General features: G+C 38.9%; 1 protein-coding gene across 1 annotated transcript; it reads right to left on the bottom strand.

The window, feature by feature from the left end:
* Window positions 1–8,388: 8,388 nt before the first annotated feature.
* Window positions 8,389–25,954, bottom strand: LOC109033617 (coiled-coil domain-containing protein 112). Its single transcript, XM_072301371.1, has 10 exons — window positions 24,834–25,954; window positions 23,640–23,749; window positions 22,622–22,697; window positions 21,165–21,315; window positions 19,147–19,291; window positions 17,451–17,665; window positions 15,384–15,479; window positions 14,401–14,543; window positions 12,573–12,818; window positions 8,389–8,790 (listed from the first exon to the last, which is right to left on the bottom strand). The coding sequence occupies exons 1-10, from the start codon at window positions 24,998–25,000 to the stop codon at window positions 8,760–8,762; spliced, it is 1,380 nt and encodes a 459-aa protein (XP_072157472.1). The 5' UTR covers window positions 25,001–25,954; the 3' UTR covers window positions 8,389–8,759.
* Window positions 25,955–26,997: the final 1,043 nt, after the last annotated feature.

Genomic DNA, 26,997 nt, shown 5'->3' with positions numbered 1-26,997 from the left:
GTTCATTTGGACTCAGTGGCGATTCTTCCGAGTTGGCAACACTGTTTATCCTCCATTAAATCCATTGAATATATCGATTCGCGCTGATTATTGGGATTGATAGACAAAGCGATAGACAAAGAAGACCTAAGGCGTATGGGGCTATCCTATTGGTTGACATGATTGCTTCCTATAGAATAGGGAAGAAAATGATGAACTAACGGTCGGTCTTTGATGAGCTGCCATTTTTAGTTAGTCCATTACCTACCTCCTATGTCCATTGCCACCACTCGCTTCCACTGACGGGATCCCTACGAATCCCTTTTGTCATCTTTGTCTATAGCTTTGTCTCTTAGTTTCAATAATCGACACGCAGGCTGTCTCATCTAAAATCGATTGTTTAACATACATTTAAGCTGAGAAAAAAACAGTGTTGCCAACTTCTGAGAATCGACACTGTTTCGACTGTTGTTTGACAGCAAATAACCATAGTCATATTGGTATTTATAATGAGTTATGAGTGATTGTAGATTCAACCAAAACATTTTTCTGTCACATAATTGTAGCCCACAAATTACATGCAGTATTTCAGAGATATAGTCTCAATACAGTGGCGTGGCGTGAATTGCGATATATCGGTTGTTATGCCATTTGAACCTATTGTAAAGAATCGATTATTAAGGTGTTCGCTGCGAACACCCTGTTTATCGATCCTTTCCATAGGTTTAAATGGCATAGCAATCGATATATCGCTATTCACGCCACGCCACGCCACTGGTCTCAAAGCTGATTTTTACACTGAAACTTGAAATCCCCTTTTCTCGGTTCCAAAGTGAAAGGGCTTGGTTTGTTCTTCTAAGCTTGTTTCATTTGGACTGCATCGAAGGAAAAGAAAAAAAGTAATATTCTTGAAAAATACGAGTGATTTAAAGCGCAAGAAGTAGGCACAATGTGTCCTCCTATCAAAAAATCAAAGCCCACGAATATCTCACGCGAAGGTTCATAGCTAATTGTTTACACTGAACGTCACTCACAGAGAGAAAATTTCAAACCTCTTCTCTTCATATTATGTGTTCATGTTGCTCGATTCCCTAGTCCATCGACGGATTTGATTAAACTCGTTTTGCAGAAAAAAAGATGAAAGATTATATAGATGAAATTCTGGTGGTGCCCAGGGAAGCATCTTAGGACCTCTCATTTTTTTGATAATATTTGATGATATAGTTAGACTCAGACTAAACAAGGGTATAGAGAAAAATGTCTATGCGGATGATACCCTGCTTGCTTTCGAAGCTGAAGACAAAAAGACCCTAATTAAAGAAACTGAAATCACTACAAAAAAACTAAAAAAGAAATTGAAAAGTAAAGACCTCAGCATGGAAGAAAGCAAGACAGAAGCGTTAGTTTTAAGTAGCAGAAAAGAAGACTCAATTGCTAAGATAAAAGTTGATGAAACTGAGATTAACACAGGAGAGGTTCTAAAATACTTAGGATTTTTCATAACTAAAAACCTCAATTTTAATAAGCACCTTGAACTAACATGTAAGAAACTGAATAATATTGCCAATCACTACAGACAGATTCTACCCAACACTTTCGGCCCATCTTTTTATAAACGTAAAATTATATTCTATTCTTTATTATCAATTATTTTCTACGGTATTACTATATGGATTACAGCTCTTCAGTGGAAAAAGACACTAAATAGGTTAGAAACATCAATCCGTCCTCTCAAGAGAACTCTCATTTGCGGATACAAATCTGTATCTAATTTCGCACAAGACGTTATATCTGGTGTCCCTCCCATCGAACTTCTCACCGAATTAAAATTAAGGATTGCAAGAAAAGAAAATAGAGAGGAAGTAGAGCTTAACATCAGAGAAAAATGGAAGAGAAAATGGGATCTTGAGACAGGAAACAAATGGATAAAAACTGTTATTACTGATTTTGATGCGTGGCTAGACAGACCCCACGGTTGCCCAGACTTTTACATGACCCAATTTTTATCGGGTCATGGGAGCTTTGGCACCTATCTCGAGAAGAGAAAATTAACAACTACTCCACTATGTTCCTGCGGAGAATTAGACACGCCAGAACACACTTTTTTTAGCTGTACTTTGATTAAGGATAAATTAACTAATTTAAGTAAAGAACTAAGAATTATTGTAAATAAAAATAATTTATTAGAAACTATGATTAGTAATAAGGACAACTGGCACAAAGGCTATATATATATTAAAACAATCTTAGAACTTAAAATTAAATACTTTAAGGAAATAGAAAATAACTTACATGTAAATAATCCACATTCCCCCGATGTAATAACTACAGATGGTCCCGGGGCATCTTCCCCTGGTCCCTTATAATATAGACTTAAGATATTATTTCTCATGTACTCCTTATTCTTAGAGACTATAATTATCATATATAAATCTAACAAGGGCGATAGAGATATCTACCGATAATTTCCGTCCTATTCAAATGTAAATAATTTTATCAACACCATGTAAACAATTATTATATGCACACTCATTTATTTTGTATCACATTAAAACTGAATAAAGTCAGATGGGGAATGTCCCTGAAGAAAAAAAAAAAAAAAAAAAAAAAAAAAAAAAAAAAAAAAATATATATAGATGAAATTACTGAAATAGCTAAAAAGGTAGCAAAATTTGTCCTATTCTTATGATAACGACTAAACGAGACATATGAGAAAGCCGATGTGCGCAAAAAATGACGTACTTTCAGACAAAAAAACAGCCAGGAGTATTTTTCCTTCAGAGAGCCAATAAAAACGGTGCTTTCAGGGAAAATGCCACCCTTTTCTGCCAATTTATAACCTGAAAATGTGTTTGTTGTGTGTCCAAAACGCAACTACGAAAGAATACAGAATACACTTACGGCTGTCTTGCTTAGCACCAACCTAATATGGAATTGAATAATACCCTTTTTATATAATAATTGAAATAAATTAGGTTGCTTTTTAACCATCGAAACGATTTTTAAGAGTATTTCGGATGATTGGTGCGGCAATTCGTTGCCTACTTGACATAAGGGCAAAACTGCACAATGCAATGAACCCTGTCTTCCATACGTTTCAATGCTTTCCCGGGCTCATCTCAATGTGTAGTTACGCCCTTGTGTGATCCAAGCGAAGAATTAGACAAAGAGCGGAGGCTTCTTGCAATAATATCGTTGCTCCTCTGACGTAAGGCGTATCTAGATTTTTGCATGAGCCTTAGAAAGCATAGAGTTATACGGAGCACAGGGTCACGTAGAAATCAAGTTACGCCCATACGTCAGAGGAGCGACGATATGTCTCACTCAGACGTTAGTCGTCGTTGTCCCGACGAAAGAACTTAAATCCATTCCAATATTGTAAAATTGGCTCAAGAATTCAATTTATTACAAGAGTATATCCGTGGAATTTTTGTGTAAAATATATCTGATTATAGCATGAGATCAGCTGAAAAATCGGTGAAATTTTCAATCGGAAATGCCCGAAATTTTCCCGGTAACAATGCAATTTTCGAAGCGAAATTTGGCAGCATTGAAACGTAGGTAAGTTCTTTCGTGAGAGAAACGATGCAGTGAGTTCATTTCCTCCAAACTTCATTTTTGCACTTAGGCTTTCCTTGCTATCAAGACAGACTTGGAGACACATGAAATGCCTAACAGAGAGAAATGATACAGCAGCAGTGAAAGCAGCACTGCCGTGCTAAGAAAAAACGCCGTATGAACCTTCAGGCATTGCAAAATTTCCTTTGGTAAATCGCAAATTTCTGGGAAAATTTGGACGTATTTATGCCAAATGGAACCATGTGCAAGTGGAAAGATGGGGTGTGCTCTTAGTGCTCGGGCCATAAGAATGAATGGGAATTTATAAGCGCCAGTGACGTCAGCGGTGAGGACCGGACTCGACGACGCGCGACGGGATTGACGACGACTAGGTCGTCAGTCTTTATCTCATGAGCCCTGTCCACAACGCTCTTGTCACATGCCCACGGCTCACGAATCAGCGCTCAGTTCCTTTTGATTTAATGTCAAATCCCGCTTTTCCATTTTCTCAAAAGGAACTATATCCACTTTTACGTTGTTTCTTTCATATGCAGCCTCCACGAGCACACCCCATCTTTCCTCTTGCACTTAGTTCCATTTGGACGTATTTCTGCCAAACGGAACTAATCGCCAATTTGAGTTCCTTTTGAGGAATTTAGAATGCCGGATAGCGCGTTCTGTCAAACGGAACTAAGCGCCATGGAAAAGCATTGCGAGTATATGAGCCCGGGGCCTGGTTCCGCCGCCAATGCAAGCCCCCCTCAACCTACCTCCCCCGATGGCGCTTAGTTCCATTGGACAGAAATACGTCCATTTGTAAGTATTTTTACTCCAGTTTTTCAGATAAGTTACTCGTTAGGAATTCCACCTAAATTTCCTGAAAATTTCAAGAAAAAATATCCTTATAGCTTTCTTTGAAAATGAACATTTTTAAGGAGGAAATTTGGCAACTCACGGACGTTCATACGGCGTTTTTACTTAGGGCGGCAGAGCAGAGGTAGGGCGACGGGGCAAAAGTAGTTACCCAGATATCATCGACGATGTAATTGAGACCTCACGCTCCACTCGTGGCACACGTCCAGACGCAGCGCTCGCAGCGCTCATCATAACGTGCGGAAGTTCATTGCAACTCCCCCTCCCGCTCGTCTCCTGGAACAGATCGTTTTCGATAGTGGTTCGATGTATCGTTTGGTTCAAAACAATAGAACATAACCTCAAATAAAACTTTCAGGATTTCAGTCGGAAAAGCTGAAAATGAGAAAATTCCTAACTATTTCACCTTACGATGCCATTTAGTCACTCATAAGAATCAAAAATCCATCAGAAAAACCCCGTTTTCTCAGATCGCTCGATTGACTTTTGAGGCTATGTTTACATGTTGAACCAATCGATATCGATACAATCTCACCGATTTGATGTATCGAAAACGATCTACTGAGTGTCCGAGTCTCACTTCCACCTTTCCCGCGGGAGTTTTAACAAGCTGCACTATAAAAATTAAGTGAAGATCTACCGTGCTAAGGAAAAACGCCGAATAATTGTTTAGACGTTGCCTACTTCCCATTTCCGAATCACGGATTTCCGGGAAAAGTTTTCAATATTTCTCGTCCAATTCTTCAAGGCATTTCGTTTGTGGTTTGATCTAAAGTGTCTGAAAAATTAAGGGGAAAATATTGATAACTTTCTTTAAAAAAAGGTTTTTGTCTGAGAGGAAATTTTGCAATATTTAAATGTTTGTACAGCGTTTTTCCTTAGCACGCCAGAGATCCGGGTAGGTCTGATCCACGCACCTCCGTTGGAACAGTAAAATGCACTGGTTGAAATACAGGCTGCTATTCTTTCACGCGTTTTGCGAGACACGATGAAGGGTAAGTATGCAGTTTGATAAATAAAAGCGCAGTATGAATTTTGGAATGTTGTCGAATGTCCTTTCATAAATCATGAATTTTTTTGGAAAAGTCAATTTATAAGATTTTTTCCTTGGGGGAGGGGATTTCATTAACAATTTGGATCGAGTTTAAGACCAAATCGTTTTGGCAAGCGAAAGAGAGGGGGTCTAGTTAGTTGCGCGAAATGAAGCTAAACACCACAATATAATCGAATCAAATATCGATTGTGAAACTGCAGGAATTGGTTTGTGGTGTTGCAGACTTCCTGTCATATTTAATTTTCTACGGGAGTCAATAAACGCCAACAAATCAAACTACTGTACACTTCGTTTATTTCTTTAACACTTCGGTGATTATACCTTCTCTATGTGAAGAATATTCTGCGAGAATTTCATGCCACGGTGTTTGTTAGGTATCCCAAACTTCTCATGTCGCCGGTCAATTTTTTTCACCGACCGACGATCAGGAACATCAGGTTTGCCCAAAAAGAGTGACGCAAGAAAACCTAACATAAATGGACCAACTAGCTCGCGACCTGTTACAAACTTCGTAAAGTGTACGAGGTGAGATACACTTGGTTTTTTAACCTTAATTGATTCAGCTCTTTTTGCATTCAGGAAAGCGCAGTGATGTTACTAAAAATTTCCATAAAAATAATTTATTGTGCAGAAAATTTGATATTCTTTACCTAGAATAAACAAACAAATCTCCTCAATCCATTCAAATTCAAATTTTAAAACGGAACGGGGAAAAAAGTATACAATGTGAAGAGTGAAGACTCCTCGTGAAAAAAAAGCTTTTTCTACTGAACTCGGTCTGTTCATTCGGTGCATATCAAAATGCCGAGGGGACATTTTAATGATATCTCAAAAATACATATTTTGAAGGTAGAAATGACGCACACTGGATCGAGTCAGTAAGAGAGGTCGGACGTGAAATTTTTAACTAAAACTGCAAATTTTGATGTTTATTTCGTCACATTTTAAATTTCAAGGGGTGCTTAAGGAAGAAAATTTTACAGTGAAACCAATGGAACCTCTTTCAGAACCTCAATGTTTTGTATAGACGGAGTTATAAGCGTTTAAAGTTTCCAAATTGTGTCCGACCCTCTCCTATTGACTCGATCCACTGTGTGGCGGTGGCGTGGCGTGCATTGCGACACATCGATTGATCTGCCATTAGAACCTACGGAAAAACATCAAACACCTTAATAATCGATTCTTCACTGTAGCTTCAAATGGGGAAATATCGATAATCGATCATTCACGCCTCGCCATTGAAATACGGCAACGTGCGAATACTCACACTGCATTTTTCCTTAGGACGGCTGAATGGTGGTAGAGGGCAGTGACGAGGCGTGTAGTGATCGAGTATCGATCGATATTTCCTCATTTGAAGCTATGGAAAAGAATCGATTATTAAGGTGTTCGTTGTGAACACCCTCTTTATCGATCCTTTTTCACAGGTTTAAATGGTAGATTAATCGATACATCGCAAAGCACGCCACGCCACTGGTAGAGAGGCCCGGGAATTGAACGTATGAAAAATGTGAGTGTCCTCTTTTGGATGTGCGCACATTTCTTAAGTTAACATCATACTCAACAGTTTATTCAAGAATGGCGGAGACACCGTTTAGATCCCATAGCTCTTGACGACCTGCTTGAAGTATGTGAATCAATTACGACTCTCAACTGTTCGTATTATGAAGATGCGGCAGTGGTGTCGCGCAGAAAACGACCCGATCAGTCAGTTTTATGATTTAGATCTGGTGGAAATGTACGTAGATAGAGAAAAAAAAACATTTGAATGTCAGGCGAGGACAGTGAAGAAATTACTCGTGCTGTAATAACAGTAAAGATGAAAATAAACGTTCCTTTCTCGAGGATGACTTAAAATCACACAAGCCGAGAGGACAGTTGCAGAGTGTGAACTGAAACTTTCGTTGCAGATAAAACACAGTCTTTCGCCCCTCCTTCATATCTTTTGAAGGAGTGATGAAAGATAATTACAGAAAGTTTCCGCCTCTCAAGTAGCACAGATTGCAACAAAGTGCAATTACATAATAAAATTATTGTTACTGCTTCGAAGTGTTGTGTAGTTGCCTATACACTGTTTGACGGAACACATCCTATTGAAATTAATTGCAATACACTGGAAAAAAAGTAGCTTGGATCTAGAGTCCAGACTCTTAAAAACATTATGACAAGAAAAAATACTCTTGATTCAGTCAGAATTTTTGCTTGAATCAAAAGAAATCCGCCTAAATCAAAACGTTCGGCTCTTCGAATCAAGGAAAAGTCGGATTGAATCAAGAGTATTTTTTCTTGTCAATATTATTATGAGTCTGGATTCTAAATCCAAGCGACTTTTTTCCAGTGTAAAATTGAAAGAAGTTCCAATGGTTCATTGCACTGCAAAATGCCTATCTTTCTGACACTACGGGGTCGGCAAATAATATCGATCCTCTATATTTTTTTCAGTTATTGAGTTAAAATGATCTATTTCGGGCTGTTGTCCGAATCATTGAAGGAAACAAATTTTGGGGAGTCATGACCTCTTGACCTCCCCAGGGGACCAGAGAGGAAAGCACAGCCCCAATAAATATCTACAATTTCAAACAGGGACCCCTTACTTTAGAACAGCAAGTTATGATGTGTTACGAGCGATTCTTTATCCCATCCCGGTATGGTGCTCAATTTGGTAATCGTTTGAAATCGGCACTTATTGACCAAATGATGTTAAAATATTGCAATTACATCAGGGAAAAAATTGCATTATAATTGCAATAAACGAAATTCCATTTCAATATTTCTATATTTCTGTGCTATTTGGACTGCTATTCCTGACTATGATGACCTGATTCTGGGGGCGCAGAATAAATCAATGCTGTACCTGAGAACCTGCTCTGGGTATTAGAGATGAAAGGATGTAAAGGAACATCCACGGTAATGGCAAACTCTTTTAATTTGTAGATGACAATACATTTTATTTTTTATGTAAAAAAGATATTAAACGGTTGTTGTATAGAGAATAAATTTTCTTTTTTCAAGCAATAAGTTATTTTAACAAATTCATTTAGTGGCTTTTGATACAGCGGCGAATGTTTTTGCTAGTTTCTATCTAGAATGATTGACCCCCCTTATTTTGGAGGGGGGCTTGGATCTCTCTCACCCAGCGTAATTCCTCCACCCTAGAAACAAAATCCTTGCTACGTGCCTGCCAAGAAAAGCCACATTCTTTTCCTACTGACAGTGTAACGGGGGTATTGAGGTGTCTGGATTTTATGGCAATTTTGAATTCTTGATTCAGACAGCGGCGTTGACACTACACAGCTTACAATCCCAATCGCCACTCTGGGATACCACTGAAACAAAAAGGCACAACAAAAAAAAATGTAGTCATCACTCCTGAATTAACGTGATTCGATTCGAAAAAGGGACCTGTAGTTGAAATTTTGAAAATTGAAGTTAGCGTACTGTAATTTATGGTTTGATCTTTGATGCCAAAAAAAGGAATTTTTGAGGGAATGATTTTCTTTACCAAATTCGCCTTTCACTGAGTAAATACTCCTTCTAAATGATCACATGCATTATTTCAGTTCTAGCCACAATAGATCTCTTGCATGTGTTAGATATTTGCGATTCAAGCACTGATACCCTACGTGAAATTTTGCAAGAAACACGATGGTGCCACCGGTTTTCTGTGAAATCAGTTCCAAAGCTCAAAAAGAGATCTCAAAGTTGAGGTGGTAATCGAGGGGATATCCCATGCGACTCTGAGGTTCCCTTTCCATATCAAGACCAATTCTATAAGCAAATATAGGGAGGAAATACATTAACAGGTCTGCCACTTAACGCAGGGGATCTGTCTGTGGATCTGGGGTTTGACGCTCCCCCGTACCCGAGTTAGCCGGCAAATTGCTAGAGATAGTCGGCTACCCTTCGACCCCGTAGACTGCCACCTCGGTGACTTTCTCGGGTTTCCTCCTCCCGCCTTTTGGCGGGATAGGCATCCCCTGATGTTGCCGCTCCACTGTGCCTGCGTCCTCGGTCGTTAGCCCACATCCTGTCGCGGCGGCAACGCGGCGGCAGATCAAGCGGGATCGTTGACGTGTCTGGTTTCGTGATTCCCGCGCCCCCCAGGATCCCGGAATGCGGACCTTGAGTCCGCGCATCCGGCCCTGGTGGTTGGCGGGGGCTGAAAGCGGGCCGGACCGGAGGAGCAAGTCAAAGTTGACTAGTGCTTCGGATGGGGTTGGCCGGCCGCGTCGCTCGCTACTCGTAGGGAGGGGCGCTGCGAAGTCTGAGTCCCATGGGTGCAGTGGGTAGGACTCGGAGCGCCGGCGTAACACAGGACTCCTTGGAGTCCTGGCCGGGTGCCACCTGGAATCCCCCACACATCCACGGGAGGTAACCTTTCCGCTTCAGAGGCTCCAGTGCCGACGGACCCCTCGGGGTACGGATTCCCATCCTCAGAGCTGCTGGGAGGTTTAAATCCCTCCTGGCGGGGGTTAGGTACTCCGGAGGCAACGGGGTGCTCCTATGAGGGTGGGGTCCGGCTGGACACTGCTGCGGGGGGCCCTCTCGCCTGACGAGGTAATGGCCGTAGGCTGACCGTTGGGTGGGAATTAAACTCGGACAAAAGGGGATGCGTAGTGCGGATGCATCTCAAGGGGAGTGTCGTTAGTGTTTGGCGGGCCTACCGTCATAGGCCAAACCCACATAACCATTCACACTCCCGGACCGAGGTCCCCGGACAGCGATGCCCGGGGACGTTCCACTCGGACCGGGCCGCGATTGGTATCTGATACCTGGGAGTGGGCCTGGAAAACCCCCCCGGGGCTCGCCGAATCTGGGGGCACTTCGGTTCCCCCTCAATCCAGTGCGGGAGAAAGCAGATTTTCAGAATGGGATTTATTGAAAAATAGCGGGAATTTAAAATTTAGCGGAAAATTGAGCTAAGCAGGAAATGTTGAATCTTGGTCCGTTAGAAGGTGAGGTAAGTGAATCAAAGGTATGCTCCTTCTGCTGCAGACTATCCAAAAGCGACGGAACGCTCCGATCCATTTGTTCCATTTGGTTCCAGTCTTGGCGTAAAGTTTAAAATAAATGCCGATTTCTTTATTGAATTTTTATTGGTCCAATTGATTCGGGTCGGCGGGAGATTAGACAAATGAGAGTCGGGTATGATAATCATATCATTTTTTTGGGTCGTTCTTTTTTTGAAGCGGGCCTAAGAGAGCGCGGAGCGCCTTCTGGGGGTTGAGCCGCGAAGCGGCCAGGAGCCATAGCCCCCTAGTACCATCTGTTGATAAATGAAGTGAAAAGATTGAATAATTGTCGTGTGTATGAAGGACTTTCCTAACTTCTCTCGGAAAAAATATTTAATCGGGAGAAACGAGGCAACGTTGGAATTCCCTGCGGCCTCTAAACGCAACATAGGTTTTTGAAGCCCTATTATTCGATGCCGCGATTACTCTAACGCGAGTTCGAATAATCGCGCCAAACACAGTGCGGCCAGCATTAAACGTATACTGGCGCCTGTAAGACTTTAGGAATACTTCACGCATTGCGCTAAACAGTGCGGTCGGCGTTAAGCCCATATCAGCGCCTACAAGACTGCATGAATACTTCTCGCATTGCGCTAAACAGTCGGTCAGTTGGCGTGAGACACGCACTAGCGCCTACAAGACTGTAGGAATGTTGTAGGACTGCTTATCATCATTCTTGACTTTCAGCTCCAGTTTTTATCATAATGAAAGGGAAAATATGTATCCTCATGGTAACGATTCAGAAACTCAGATGAAATTATCTTTATTTATTATATTTTTTTTGTTACATTGAAGAAAATGGAACGAAAGTAAATATTACGTCGAAATTTTCGATACTTTTAATTGATATCATTTAGGTAAATTTGAGGAAACTTTTCAAAAAAAACTGTATGTTGTTTTTTAAATCATTTATTAAAAAAAATATATAAAAATTTAAAAAAAACATAAAAGAGGAGCATAACGTTGCAATCAGAGATAAATATACGCTTTTTTTCGGGTGCACTGCACCCGTAGGTTTTTAATCCATTCATCTCTTTAAAAAACTTGAACATAGTTGGTATGGAGTGTAGCCAAGTGCTAGAAATAATGTAACATTTTCTTTAAAAAAAAAAAAAAAAAAAACACTCACATTTTATTAATAAACTTTGACCGAAGCTTTTCGAAGCAATTGCACTTCATCGTCAGGGCCGCAAAGTATAAATCACAAAGGCCGTAATTTACGTAATTTCAAACAAGGTAACAGATTTCAGTGGTAACAATTAACAGATCAAAACACCTCAATAATCGAAACACGTCAATTTATGCTTAGTACCTTATATCCCCTAATTATAGGTACTAAGCATACATTGCTGTGTTTGTTACCACTGAAATCTGTTACCTTGTCTGAAATTACCTAAATTATGGCTTTTGTGATTTATACTTTCGAGTCCCTGACGATGAAGCGTAATTGCTTCGAAAAGCTTTGGTCAAAGTTTATTAATAAAATGTGAGTGTTTTTTTTTTTTTTTGAAGAAAATGTTACATTATTTCTAGCACTTGGCTCACTCCATACCAATATATTCAGTGCTACTACCTGTAAGACATTGTGTACTACAATTTTCGCTGAACTTGAACATAGTTGTTCCACGTTTTACGTTTAGTTTTTTTCAAAGGTTGGCGGCCGCGTAGCTGTAGCGGCCACAGACCTCTAGTATTGATATAAAACCCCATTCTCCCTTCAAAAGTTAGAAACGCAATATCAATCAGTGCTGCCATTTCCCGGAATTAATTCCGAAATTCGGAACTTTTAAAACAATCGGAGCTTTACCTGGAATCGTCTGAATCTCAGGAATTTTAAGCTATTTTCGGAATTTCCTCGAAATCTGCGGTTTTTCGCCAGCTTGACGATTTGTTTGCTCAAATTAAGGGACTTTTTGATCAAAGACGATCTTCGGAGCTAAGTCCGGGCATCTTTCAGAATTATTCCCCGGAATTTTTTAAAAAATCGGAATTTTCTCGGAACTTTTGCAAATCGGTATATGTTTCCAAATTATATCGGAATCTAATGATAAAATAAAATGGCAGCACTTATTGAAATAGGCTCAGATGATACTTACAGATGTTTGACCTGATCGATATCCTTGACGGTGGGTTTCTCAACTTCTTCGTCGGATTCCGAGTTTTGGAGTCTTTTCTCCCAAACTTTTGTCGGCTGAAGGAGGCGCCGGGGGTCCCGGTGGACGTTGATGTCTTTGGCGACGGACGCGGCGAGTGCCCGCTCTCTCTCGAGCCTCTGCTCCTCCTCCAGGATGAAATGCAGCCGTTGCATCTTCTTCCTCTCTATCCATTTCGTGTCCTCCTGCCTGAAACCAATACGATTCGTCGCTCGCCTTGGAATTGTTCACTACTCAAAAGATCAATGGAGATGTTGCATGTGTGAGGAATTTCAAGATTTAACTGTTGATTCTTATGTAAAAGTTCGCTAGAAACACGATGGTCCCACTGGTTCTCTCTGAAATCAACTCCCAAGCTCGAAAAAAGCTCTGAAAAGTGAGGCCAAAATGGAGGGGATATCCCACGCTATCCTGAGAGTCCACCTCTACATCAAAACAAACTCTTCATGCAAAGATAGGAAGCAAATACATTGGCAGGGCTGTCACTTTATTTGGGGACTCCAAAACTGAGAACACGGCAACCCTGCTAATGTATTTGCTCCCTATCTTTGCATGGAGAGTTTCGTTTTGATGTAGAGGTGGACTCTCAGGATAGCGTGGGATATCCCCTCCATTTTGGCCTTAACTTGAGAGCTTTTTTTGAGCTTAGGAGTTGATTTCAGAGAGAACTAGTGGCACCATCGTGTTTCTCGCGAACTTATACATAAGAATCAACAGTCAAATCGCAAATTCCTCACACATGCAACATCTCCATTCACTACTCTGTAGATCTATGGTTCACCCGTTTAATCGAAGCAAAAATACCGAGATCCATAGCATACTTCAAATGATCCGTTTCTGTTGAAATACTTCTGGACGAAAGGACATCTCAAATGAGCAATTTTCCAAAATCCGGGCTCATTTCAAGCGCATCTCATTTAAATTTTGGGCAGTGGCGTGGCGTGAACAATCGATTATCGATATTTTCCCATTTGAAGCTATGGCAAAGAATCGATTATTAAGGCGTTCGTTACGAACAACATGTTTATCGATTCTTTTCCATAGGTTTAAACGGCAGATCAATCGATATATCGCAAAGCACGCCACGCCACTGCTTTTGGGTAATCGTTAATGAAGAAACAGTTTTTACACGCTTTCAAAGTTTTTTACGTCGATTAATAGAATACTCGATTGTGAGGTTATGAAAAATCGAAAAAGAACTCAACTGATTTAAGACGTATTAAATTTTGCACTCACGGCATTGCCATTTTTCAACTCGCCTCCGCTCGATTAAATTTAATAGGTAAACTATTCGAGGGAACATTGAATCGCTTCCTTACCCGGCACCCGAGGGCCGGACTGCCGTGCTAAGGAAGAACGCCGTATGAACATTCGAGAGTTGTAAAATTTCCCTTGATAAATTATGTATTTTTGACAACATTCATGCACATTTTTCTTTGAAATTTTCAGATATTTTAGATTAAATTGCGTACAAAATTGTCTAAAAATTTCGGTAAAAAATATTCATAATTTTCCCAGTCAATTCGGTTTTTTATTGAAGGTAACTTGGCAACGCCTGAAGGCTATTATGACGTTTTTCCTTAGCACGGCAACAGAGATGTCAGCTTGCTTGAAATTTTCGCTCATATACGTTTATTTTAAAGCGGCCTTAGCAGTATGACCATTAACACTTATGTAAGAGGACGAAGAAGACAAATGAAACACAGGATTGAAAACTGGGGAGGAAAAAAAGGAGAGTGACGAAGATGATGAAGAAAATGCGAGTATTCACCTGTATTGTTTGATGAGTGTATTCGCCATTTCTGCAGCTTTTTGAGCCTCCTGTACCGCTCTGTCCTGTTCAGCCACTGCAGCAGCATGCGCCTCTTCAAGTTTCCTAGCTTTGTATAATTTTACTTTCTCCCGCAGTTCCATCTGTATCGAACAATTCAAAGAAGAACTACGCTTGAGTCTTTAAATTGGCTGCTAAAAATACCACATGATCCGTGTTACTAGTTTAATTTAATTTTTTTCAAATGTATTTTAAATTAAATTCATCTTATCACAAGGAATAGTGAGGAAACATTAGTGTCAAGCGACGACATAGACGGCCGATTTTGTCGAGATCCTGAATTTTATTTCATTTTTACAAAAACAATTGAACTGGAAAACAAAAATAACTCGGCCGTTATTAATCATTTTTCTAAAATTATGGAGGGGGGGATTATGATATTATACGGTAAAATCAGCTTCGTATCCTTGACCCCAAATCTGACCTGTCACATGTCCTCTTTTCCCAACTGTCACCAACAACCGATCCTCTGTAAAAAGTTCACCAATCAACGGATACCCTCTCTGAATTTCCTGAATACGATCTTCTTTCCCAGTCTTCCAGTTTCCCATTTTTCCAGCTTCTCAGTTTCCCAGTTTCCCAGTTTTCCAGTTTCCCAGTTTTCCAGTTTCCCAGTTTTCCAGTTTCCCAGTTTTCCAGTTTCCCAGCTTTCCAGTTTCCCTGCTTTCCAGTTTCTTAGCTTTCCAGTTTTCCAGTTCTCCAGCCTTCTAGTCTTCCAGTCTACTTCCAGTCTATCTCCAGTCTTTCAGTCTTCCAGTCTTCTTTCCTAGATATCATTATCAACCGGTGTCCTACTCTTAATAATATGCAAATTCATAAAGTAAAAAACTACACGGAAACGAACTGTCCCTTTCCTTTCTTTTTGGCATTTTAAGCAAAGAATTACAATGTATACTTTCTTCACAAAACTCAACTCATCGTACCTGTTTTAATATCCTTGCTTCCTCTTCAGATCTTCTTTTTTCCTCCATCATCAACCTTCTTTCTCTGTCTGCCTCAAGCTCTGCTTGTTTAGCTTCCTGGGCAAGGAAAAATTTATTAGAACACTGGTCTGCTCAAAAAAAGAAAAGATTTAAGATTTTTGGAATGAAAATTATCTCATTCCATTCCATTTTATGTTCACTATAAATACTTATGCAAGCATAAAACTGTTTGTATTATGGCATTAATAATATGTGCAGGGGGGACAAGTTTACTTAACTGCTCAGCATTAAAATGTTAAATAAAATATTACCAGATTTTGAGCAAAAACAAATTCAGAAATTTGTTTTCCAGATCGAATGTGTATTCAGGTATGTAAAAGTGAATTAAATGAGTACATTTAAGAACTATGTGTTTGGAATTGCCTTCGCAGCTCTTCTCGACTTATTCTATTTGAGCGTCGTTCCTCTATAAAAATCAATCCTTTTATTTTATGGATTTTGTAGTGACTACTGAATGCATAATCAAACCGTTTGCATCGCAATTTTGTCAAAATAAATTTAATTTACTCAAAAAATTACTCAACATGTTCGTCATCAGTCACCTACAAAAGTCAGTGACCTACAAAAATAATTTTTCTCTCACGGTAAGAAATATTCCATATATTAAACATATCGTCTCTAACCGCATTTCTTCCAATAGTATTTATAGTCATAGGAAAATTAACGATTGCTAATCATTAAATGGACAGAATTTCTATCAAACAGAACTATGTGCAGGTGGAAAAGATGAGGTGTGTTCGTTAGTGCTCCGGCCATAAGAATTAACGGGAAATATAAAGCTCAAGTGACGAAGCCGTCACTCCTATTGGACGTATTTCTGCCAAACGGAACCATGCGCGTTATGACGTGAGCCATGTTATGCATATATTCGTATGGGTCTTAGAACTCATGCCTAAATGCACATAGTTCCGTTTGATAGAAATAGTCCAATTCGTCGCTTGGCTGGCATGAGGGCGTAACTATACATTGAGATGAGCCCTGAAAAGCGTTGAGTTGTATGGACGATAGGGCTCATTGCAGAGTGTAGTTACACTGAAAAAAAATTCTCGGCGTTTTTACCAAGGTCCGTTGGTACCTTTACCATCTCACTTTTTTTACCAATTATTGGTAATTTTACCAAGACAGACTTGTAAGCTTACTTAAAAACCGGTATTTTTACTGTTTTTTCCAGGTAAGAATACCACTTTTATTGGTAATCAATTCCCGGCAACTTTGCCATTTTATCTCGGTAATTCTACCACAGCCGATAAAAAATATTGGCGTTTTTACCAAGGTCCAGTAAAATTACCTAGAAAGTTCAATAATTTTACCGAGATTTCTCGGTAAAATTACCTATTCCATATGGTAATGGATGGTAATAATGGTAATTTTACCAAGAAAAAACTAGAATCAAATCGAACCCTGAATTCTTGCTAATTTTACCCTTTTCTTAGTAAATACACCGAGATTTTTTTTTTTCAGTTTACGCCCTTATGTCAGGAGGGCGACGAATTGCCCTTCGTCGACTTTAACTCTTGAGCTCTATGCACAACGCTCTTGGCACATGCCCACAGCTCATGGAGTGTGCACATAGTTCCGTTTGACACAATGTAAAATCCCGCTTCTCAAATTCAGCAAACGGAACTGTGTGCCAACTGAATGCAAAGCTCATGAGCCTTGGGCATATGTCAAGAGCGTTGTGTACGGGATTCAGGAGTTAAAAGTCGACGAAGGGCAATTGGAGCGGCGGCTTCGTCACTGGAGCTTTATATTTCCCATTAATTCTTATGGCCCGAGCACTAACGAGCACACCCCATCTTCTCCACCCGCACATAGTTCTGTTTGATAGAAATACGTCCAAATTAAAACTACCGGCGACATTTCTCATCTTGCTCTACACTATAACATCCTAAGAGTAACGAGTGACGGATAATGCCTGAGGCGCGAGGCGCTTCAGATGGTTGGACGCGTGAAAATCAAATCCCGTTTAAGCCAAAAAAGAAATTTCGTAAAATTTTGAAATGATACCTTCCAAGCTTGAATCTTTTCCTTGATCGCTGGGTCCCTTTTTTTCACCGGAGAAGGAGCAGGTGGGGGTTCGATGGCCGCTTGATGTAGATCAACTTTTTTCGACAAGTTTTGAGACTCACGCCAATCGTTGATGGCCCTCTGCTGGGCAGCTTTGAGAGCGCAATATTCTTGGTACCAAGACTCATGCCGCGCAACCTCTGCTGCACTGATATCTATGAAAAGAGAGCTTTAGTAGTTCTGCCGTGCTAAGGAAGGATGCCGTATGAGCCTTCAAACGTTGACAAGTTTCCTCCGATAAAAACCGAATTTACTGGGAAAATTAGGAATATTATTTTCCAACATTTTCAGACAATTTTGTACGCGATTTACTCAAGAATATCCGTACATTTCAAGGAAAAATATGCACGAATGTCGTCGAAAATACATGTTTCATCAAGGGAAATCTGGCAACTCTCGAATGTTCATACGACGTTCTGCCTCAGCAGTCAGCACAGCAGAATTGAAGTGACGACCGTGTGAGCGTGAGAATCGGTAACCGTGACGCTTAACAGCGCCCTCAATGAGGAGGTTAGGCAATTGGTGCGTCATCACGTGTACGAATAGTTGCATTCAGAGCCTTATCGAATTGGCCCAAGAGCTTTCTTTCCTGCTCTTCCCTTTAAAGGAATCGTTATGTATGAAATGTAGATTATAAGCATGCACAGTTATTATTTTTAGTCAGTAAAAAGTTTGCGAAAAATATAAATAAATAAATAAACCTGTTGTAAGTAGAACAAGACTCCTTACACAAAACGAATCATTGCAAATCGTTAAAATATTTATGAAAGAATAAATTTCTCAGTGTGATGTATTTTTTTTTTAACAAGTTTAAAATTATAAACATCAGCACGCAGATTCTTGAAATTATAGACGGAATGATAGAAAAAAATGCCGAGGCCAAGGCGCGAGTAATATGCCGAAAATGTTGTAAATTCAGCGAATATTCCACACTAACCGAGAGACTTATAACGCACTAATAGAATTGTCGGAGGCTACATTCAGATTTACATTTTCGTTGCAGGGAGTGAACTTCGGTTCATATCGGACACCGAACTTTTTCAATTCAGTGGCTAATTATTGAAGTTGATAGACAAAGCGATAAAGAAAGAAGACAAAAAGGAAAACGGGGCGATCCTTCTGATTGAATAGGATAGTTTTTAATGACTGAAAGTGGGAAAATGATCGACTTACTATGAAGTCTATCGTGGATTGCCGTTTGTTAGTCTATTACTTACCTCCTTTTTCCATTGCAACCACCCGCCTCTACCAATAGGACCGCTGCATTTTCCCTTCATCTTATTTGTCCTTCGCTTTGTCCATCAAAAATAATCATCCTGCATAAGAGAAACGGAATTGTGGAATTGCAGTTTATAGCCAAACTTTATGTTTTATTTCCATGTCAGTTTGATCTAGGTTCATTACGGTTTTAGAGGGAGTTTCAATTGCAAAATTTTAATCCAAAAATGTTGATTTCTTGTTCAAAATCAACATTGGAAAATCTCAAGATTTTCAACTTGAATTAAATGAATTTTTTATGAAGAAAGATGTTTTCACATGTTTTTACTTTTACTTTTTTAAAAGGTTCAGACACAGAATGAAATTTAGTGTCCTACATGAAAATATAAAATGCAAGCTTAGGAAACATGTTCAGTACCTGGCATTTCTTGACGTAAATAGTAGGCCACACTGTTGGGATTATGTTTGGCCCTAAGTCGCAGAAAAACTTCGTGGTCCTCATCCGTCCAGCCTCCTGAATGGCCACCCCAGTCCTTCAAATATTTCTGAAACTGCTCAACTTCCTTCGGAATAAAATGTAGACGAGTCAGCTGGCTGATTGTTGAAATTGATAGACAAAGCGATAGACAAAGAAACCATAAGGAGCATAGAGCGAGATTATTGGTTGAAATGGGTGGACTTAACGAAAAAATTATGGACTAATTAAAGGGTCTCTCGTAAGTTACCGTTAGTTAGTCTATTACCTATCTCTTTTGTCCATTGCAACCACCCGCTTCAACCGATAGGATCCCTCCATATCTTTTTTGTCTTCCTTATCTTTCGATTTGTCCATCAGTTTCAACAATCAGCCCGCTGATGGGCGTACACACGACAATCAGTCAGCTCTTTAAATGAATCGCAGTCTGCTCGCACATTCAACGGACAATAACTAATAAATAATGAATGGAAATAAACAATTTCTCATTTTTCGCGTACAGGCCAAATTTTGGGGGAAACCATGGACACGACGAATAACCCAATCATGAGCCAAAGAGCAATATACCGAGATAGAAATTTAAGAATTATGCTTTATTTTTTCACACCATTTCACGTAGAACACGGTCAGTACAACGAAAATTACTTGAGGTCACTCCTTAACCAGAAAGTATCGTTCTTCCATGCTTCAAACTTCTCACTCATGAAAGTTGAGTAAAATCGCACATTGAACGTCGCGTCGTAGCAGACTCTGCTGCATAAAAATATGGCAATCTCAATCTCGGCACTTTGGCTCAGTTGTTACTTATGTATCGTATTCGATACATCAAACAGGTGAGATTGTATTGATACCGAATGTTTCAGCATGTAAACATAGCCTCAAAAGTCAATTAAGTAATCTGAGCAAACGGGTTTTTCGTGATGGATTTTTTATACTTACGAGTACAGAATTGCAATAAAGAAATTAACGAATGAATGAATTGTTACGAATTTCCTCCTTTTCAGCTTTTCTAACTTAAATCCTAAAACTTTTGTTCGAGGTTATGTTCTATTGTTTTGAACCAAACGATACATCGAACTCCTATCAAAGACGATCTATTGTTTACACTTTGAGCAACTTAGGGCGGGAGAACACTGCTCTATTAAAGAGCCTGCCGAAACTTTTGTATTGCGCGATTTGATTCACGTTAAGACTTTTTTTTCACTCTTTTTTTTTCTCTTTTTTTTTCTTTTAAATTCAAATTTTTCGCGACCACTACTCAATGAAAACGTTAATTATCTTGATTAAAAGTCGATCTTGGCACTAGGGTGTGGACCTCTGTCATACAGACACTGTAATGACCTCACTTTTTGTATCACTAAACAGGGGTCTAATTATTTTGATTTTTATACTTGGACGTATTTATGCTAAAAGTAACGATGTTACATCCAAACCTTGTGCACATAGTTCCTTTTAGCATAAATACGGCCAATTATTTATATATTTTTGTTTCCTAATCGAGGAGGGGGTTAAAACTACCTGAAAACGTCCCAGGCTTAATGTTCCGTTGTTTTTTAGCTTTGGTTATCCGTTTTTCTTGTGTCTTTCAGTGTAGTTTGATTAAAAGCTTTCAATTCACTAACTTTCGTACCGCGACTCTGTTATAAAGTTTGAAGAGGAATCATACACCAGAAAGCTTAAATTTGTACCTTGTCTAGGTATAAAACCTACTTATACCTTGTCCTATACCTCCTACCCTTACCTATCCCCCCTGCTGCTGTTCCTCCCTCCTGTCATATACCTTGTACCTATACCTTATTCTGTTGATATACCTTGTCTATACATCTTGTGTATCCATCTATGAGTGTTCTCGATCAAAATAATTGGCGAGGAAAATCTATGAGACAATCGAGATTATTTTTTCCCTTATGAGTGCCATTTTATCAGAGGTCGGTGCTCCTCAGATTATTTCAGGGGCTTACCGGGTATTTGGAGGCAATCGCAGGAGGGATTGTAGAAATACTGAAGGGTTTCAAAACAGCCGTGCCAAGCGCGTCTACTGGCTCTAAATTCCGCTGCAACTCACCAATTTCTTCCTCAAGCTCATCACTCTCCACGCTTAGTTTTTTTAGACTAAAAAGGAGAGAAAAAAAAAACAATCATCGCACAGTTTTTTAGTAACGCTAAGTGACTCTTTAAGTTTACGCTTGAATGGAGAGAGCTGTTAAAATTAATTCGTGTTTGGAGAGCTTTTCAATGTTGATAGAATTATGCAACTTATATTCTTTGCGATAAGATTACTGAAAGTATGCAAAAAATTAAATTTACAAAGTTAATTTTCTTCTTTTTATAGTTTATCAGGAGTAGGTAAAGCTACAACTTGTTTAGATGATTGGTTTATAATTGCGAGGTAAAAAAATGCACAATTTTGGCGAAATTGGAATAATGCTCTTGGTTCCCTTTTGCAAAACGCAATCCAAGTTATGCTGCAATCAATTTTTTTAAGATGATCTTGTACACTCTGCTCAAATATTATTTCAATGATGAGACACTAAGTTTCAGGAGACTTGGTTCAATTGGCTTGACATTCTGCAGACCCCTTTCAATTTTTTCTTTTTTAACGAGTTTATTATTAAAGTACATATCGACGGTGAAACTACCAAACCACGTATCTCGGTTTGCGACGTCGCAGACTTCCTGTCATACTTTATTTTTTAAATGAAAAACTACTTGACATCCAGTCTTGAAAATTTCTGTGATTTTTCCTCTTTGTGCGGAGAAAATTCCGTGAAAATTTCAAGGAATGATATTGATTTGGTCTACTTCAAAAAAATAAAATGTGAGCGTAGATTTTTAAACACCGCAAACGAGATACGTGGTTTGGTAGTTTCACCGTCGATATACAAGTTGACAACAGGAGCCTGAAAGTCCTCTAGCCAAGAAATCCTGAATTTACACACTGAATACACCTAATAAGAGAGCAAAGTTACTTTAATAGACAGCAAGATCCATATAAAAACTCTAAGTGACGCAATCTCATTCAGAAGGGATAGTCGTCCAGGCTGGAAATATTCCTGTTGACACATCATCAACCAAAGACCCCTTTAAAATTAAATTTCATCATTTTAAAGATAAGGAAAGCCGAAGGCCCGTGAAGTCACTGCCATTAATCAATTTTGACTCTTACGGACTTATAAACGTAAAGAAAATGTTATTAAAGCTTTCTAAATGCATACCTGATATTCTATCTTTAAATTGTATCATTCTGACAGAAAGAATTTTTGAGAAAAAAATACAAGTCTTGAAATGATTCCTAGGATTACTGTATAGTTTAAAGGATCGAAATATTTCTATGTGATAAAGAATTCCTCTACGTATTAAAATATCAATAAACAAGTAAAGGATGAATAGATAAATAGTGATTTTTGATCTTACTTACGTGATGGTAAACATTTGATCCAAATCTGAGAGCTCTTTCTCAAATGCGATCATTTTCTTTTTGAAAGAGGATAGATCTATAAAATACATTAAAAAAGTAATTTCATTATTTCAGGGTCAAATTATATTATACTTAGTATACTCGTAATTGATTTTTTTCAATCGGAATTGGTTCAAAATTTCAAAAAATGACTCAATAAACGGGACGAGGCTCCTGTTGTCAAACGGACTCAGGTTTGGAGCGATGTGTGTCCCTGTCCCAGTTCTAAAAATATGTGTCCGAGTCAAACCAGTTTCAATTTTTAGAGCGGTATTTGACCTCTCATTTTGAAAAATGAACCTTACAAAGATCTTCAAATCCCCAAATATATCAAAAATTCTACGAATATGCGTAAAAGTGGCCGATACCGAGATCGGGAAGTATTGAATAGAATCGTAAGTTGGACGGTTTTATGCTAAAAGGAACTATGTGCATTGTGCAAGTGGAAAGATGGGGTGTGCTCATGGTGAGCTGGATAAGAAACAATTTAAAAGTGGATATAGTTCCATTTGAAAAGATGGAAAAGCGGGATTTGACATTAAATCAAAAGGAACTGAGCGCTAACTCGTGAGCCGTGGGCACGTGACAAGAGCGTTGAGGACAGGGCTCATGAGTTAAAGACTGACGACCTAGTCCTCGTCGCTTCCGTCGCGCATCATTGAGCCCGGTCCTCAACGCTGACGTCACTGGCGCTTTTAATTTCCCATTCACGCTTATGGTCCGAGCACTAATCAGCACATCCCATCTTTCCACTTGCATATAGTTCCAAGCATAAATACGTGACGTACATCTGTGGCAAGGCATATCCTAAGTTTCGAGTAAATACTCGATGACTTATACGTGGATTCTTTTTTTTTTTTTTTTTTTTTTTTTTTTTTTTTTTTTTTGGGCGGCTTTTCAAGACATGCGAGTAAACTATAAACTGAGCAAAAACTATTCAATTACTTTGAGTTTAGTTTTACATCTGTTCCAGTCTTACCCAAGTTCTTCAAATTTTCAACGTTATTCAAACTGCTTTCTTTCTTGATATCTTTGAATGCGTCAATCAAGGGCAGTGTAGACTTTTCCATTCTCTCTTGGTCCAGATCTCTGCGCATTAATGAAAAAGGCATAACTGGCATAGAAAACGTAACAAGAAATGCCTCTGCTTAGATGATCTAAAGTTAAATGTAGGTACCAATTTTAAAATTAATTTTATGCGAATGCCTTATACCCACTTAGTAAAAATAAAACACCAGATAATGTTCAAATGATCTTCAGATGTACAAAAAACTTTGATGATCATCAGGACAGTGCTGCCGGATTGTTATACGGCGGGCCCGTTGCAGTTTCTTCAACTGGAAAATCGCTTATTCTGACTCGTAAATACCAGTGAAATAGTCATGAGTAAACCATAGCACAATCCGGCAACACTGTTGTAATGATCAATTGGCAACATTGTTTTTCTCCATTTAAACCCATGAAAATGTATCGATTCTTGGAGGGGCCATGTGATCTGACAAGAATCGATTGTTTAACATAGGTTTGAGTGGAGGAAATCCGGAGTTATGAAATTGCTGGATACGCCTCTGTCAATGAGGATCTTTCCGTGCCTCGGATAAATATTTGAACATCACGATAATGTAGTACTTTTACTGAGTATATGCGTCTTTCAACTATATCGTGAAGAATTTTCGTTTTCCATTGGACAAAAAAAATGTATCTCCACTCCATGGTTTTGGAATCTACTTCCGCACTTCACCTTTCATACAAAAGGGACGACGCAAATCCTGTCCAAAATTTCTCTAATTTTTGATAGTAATTGGAAAATATATGTACAATTTTTAGTAGAAAATTCAAAAAAGTTTCCGGTAAAAATAAAATCGCTCGTGGAAATTTGACATTTTTGAAATGTTGGTTGTTGATATTCATTCAATATAGTACGTTGAGTACGGATTGATTTACCACCCTTAAAATTATAAGTGGCGGTAGCCTGGGTTGTTGACCGGGCGGTTGAGGGATTAGCATATCGAAAATATAGATAACAATTAAATAAATATATTTACATTTAATGAAAACTCATAACTCATGACAGTATGATTCCAGGCGCCAGTAATTTCACAGCACTAAAATTAGATGTGGATCTAACCTCGTAAATGCTCTCGATGCATTATAGATAGATAAACGTATTTACCTCTCCGCTTTGACAGCATTATGAAAATCGTATACTGGTTTGAAAGTCTCGGCGTCTTTGTTCACTAGGTCTTGAATCAACTGATTCCGCATGTTATCCAAAAACGTCTCTTTTTTCTTAAATTGCGTGGTTCCGCACAAAATTGCCACCAACTCACTGAGAGACATTTTGTTTTTATTTTATCTCAATTTCCCTCCAAAAGAAATGAAGACTGCAATCCGAAAATCCCGTCCGCCCACCAATGAGTGTTGAATTTAGATTTAATCCGAGCAATGTATTCTGCAATGAGCATTCTAAAATTTGAGCACAGACACTTGCTTACGTGTAAAGATAGGTAAGATCATAACGTCATGTTAAAAATTAAGGGTATAAAAATGAGGCGATCTTAACTTGGACAAATTAAACAATTACAAATCCAACACAAACATAATTACTAATATTATGGCGGATGGCATAATACGTGTTGTAACTTACAGACTTCGGTCTGTAAAATTGACTTAAAGACAACATTAAAACTTTGGTTAGTAAACGCGCCGGTTAAGAATTATCTACATCACAGCATAACCCCAACAAACAAGGATCGTGTCACTGTATATGAACACGAGGGTTTGTTGTTTGCCATGGCAACAGGGACGCCTACCCTGAGGGCGCGACAGGTCGCACCAACACACCACCGCGGTGATCTCACTACCAACTGATACTGTTGAGCGGTTGTTAGGGGAATATCACTGTTGTTTACCTCGTTTGAGCGCAAGATCCAGAAACTGCATGGCAATACAGTACACGTGTAATTCTTTTTATTTACGTATGATTGTATTCTGAAGTCCACATGTTTTAAAGATTTCCAAGTGATGTAAATAAATTCATTTTACAACCAAAGGAAGGATATATAAAGCGACAGGGAGTTAGAAATGTGATAAGGTCTGAAAGTGATCGCCAGTGTAGTAGGTAAACAGCGGATGTAGTTTCTCCAGTCAAGATACCAGTCACGAAGTCCACAAGAACGCTTTACCACCGTAATACTTGTGAGAGAATTGATGACATTGAAGGGAAGAAAAAGTTAAAGTAGTTTTTCCTTTGAGCATTTAATGTTTCATAACATCTTCGTTGCCGTTTAAAGTGCCCTAAAACGAACCTCAATGAGACTTGCATGGCTAAGTTCTTCCTATGGGAAGGAATCATACCATTTTGGAAAATCGAGAACCTAACAATTTTTTTAGTGAAACTCATTTTAGAGTTATGTACCACTGAAAAGCAATATTGATTTACAATAATATAGACATCATCTTGGTAGTGTCAGTTTACAGCGTTCATGAACCACGTGACTCAATTGCTATCTTTGAACCCTAAGTAAAAATTTCCCCGAAATCCTTTACTCATCCCCTCCTTTCACAAGAGTCGCCCATTATTTGGACAACATTTTGCAAAAGGGAACATTGATTCTTGGCTCAAATCACACAGAACTGATGTGCCCTGACTAACCCTTTGTAGATAAGTGCTTCTGTGGGTAAGCCAAAATTGATAGCTCCTAATGGTAAAATGTACCTAGTCCATTTAATAACGAACAGGATTTGTTTTGATTCGCCCATTATTATTGGGTGAAAAGATTGGTATAATCAACACCAACTCCCTCGCGATTAGGATTTATTTGTTTTGATTGGCTGTTCCCTTCTTGGGGACTTGATGTATTTAATGCCGTTAAATAGAGACTAAAAATCATTGGGGAATTAAGATTTTAAAGCTAAAGGTTAGTGATAAAAAAAATCGAGTTACCTCAATAAAATAAAATGTTGTGCTGGGCGCGTTTTATTTCATTGAGGTAAATCGAGTTTTTTAACAGTAACCTTTTTTTCAGACTACACTGAAAGAAAAGTATGGTAACATCTACCATGAGCCTACTTGATTTTTTACACAGTGATACTGTTTAGTGAAAATAATCAGACTTATGATAGTATTCACCAGAACTTTGGTGATACTTCCCATGACATGGTAAATTCAACCATCGAGTCTGGTGTTCATTACCACACTCGGATCACTGTGTCAGAGTATGATAAAATTTAAAAAGTTAAAAGTTAAATTGTTTACTCACTTGCATGTTTTTTAATTATTTTTCCGCAGACGCGTTTCGGTCAGTACGGACCATTTTCGATGCTCGATCGCGACT

Source organism: Bemisia tabaci, chromosome 6, assembly GCF_918797505.1.
Source record: "Bemisia tabaci chromosome 6, PGI_BMITA_v3".
Lineage (NCBI taxonomy): Eukaryota > Metazoa > Arthropoda > Insecta > Hemiptera > Aleyrodidae > Bemisia > Bemisia tabaci.
The sequence above is the reverse complement of the archived record's forward strand: the minus strand, read 5'-3'. Positions and strand labels throughout refer to the sequence as shown.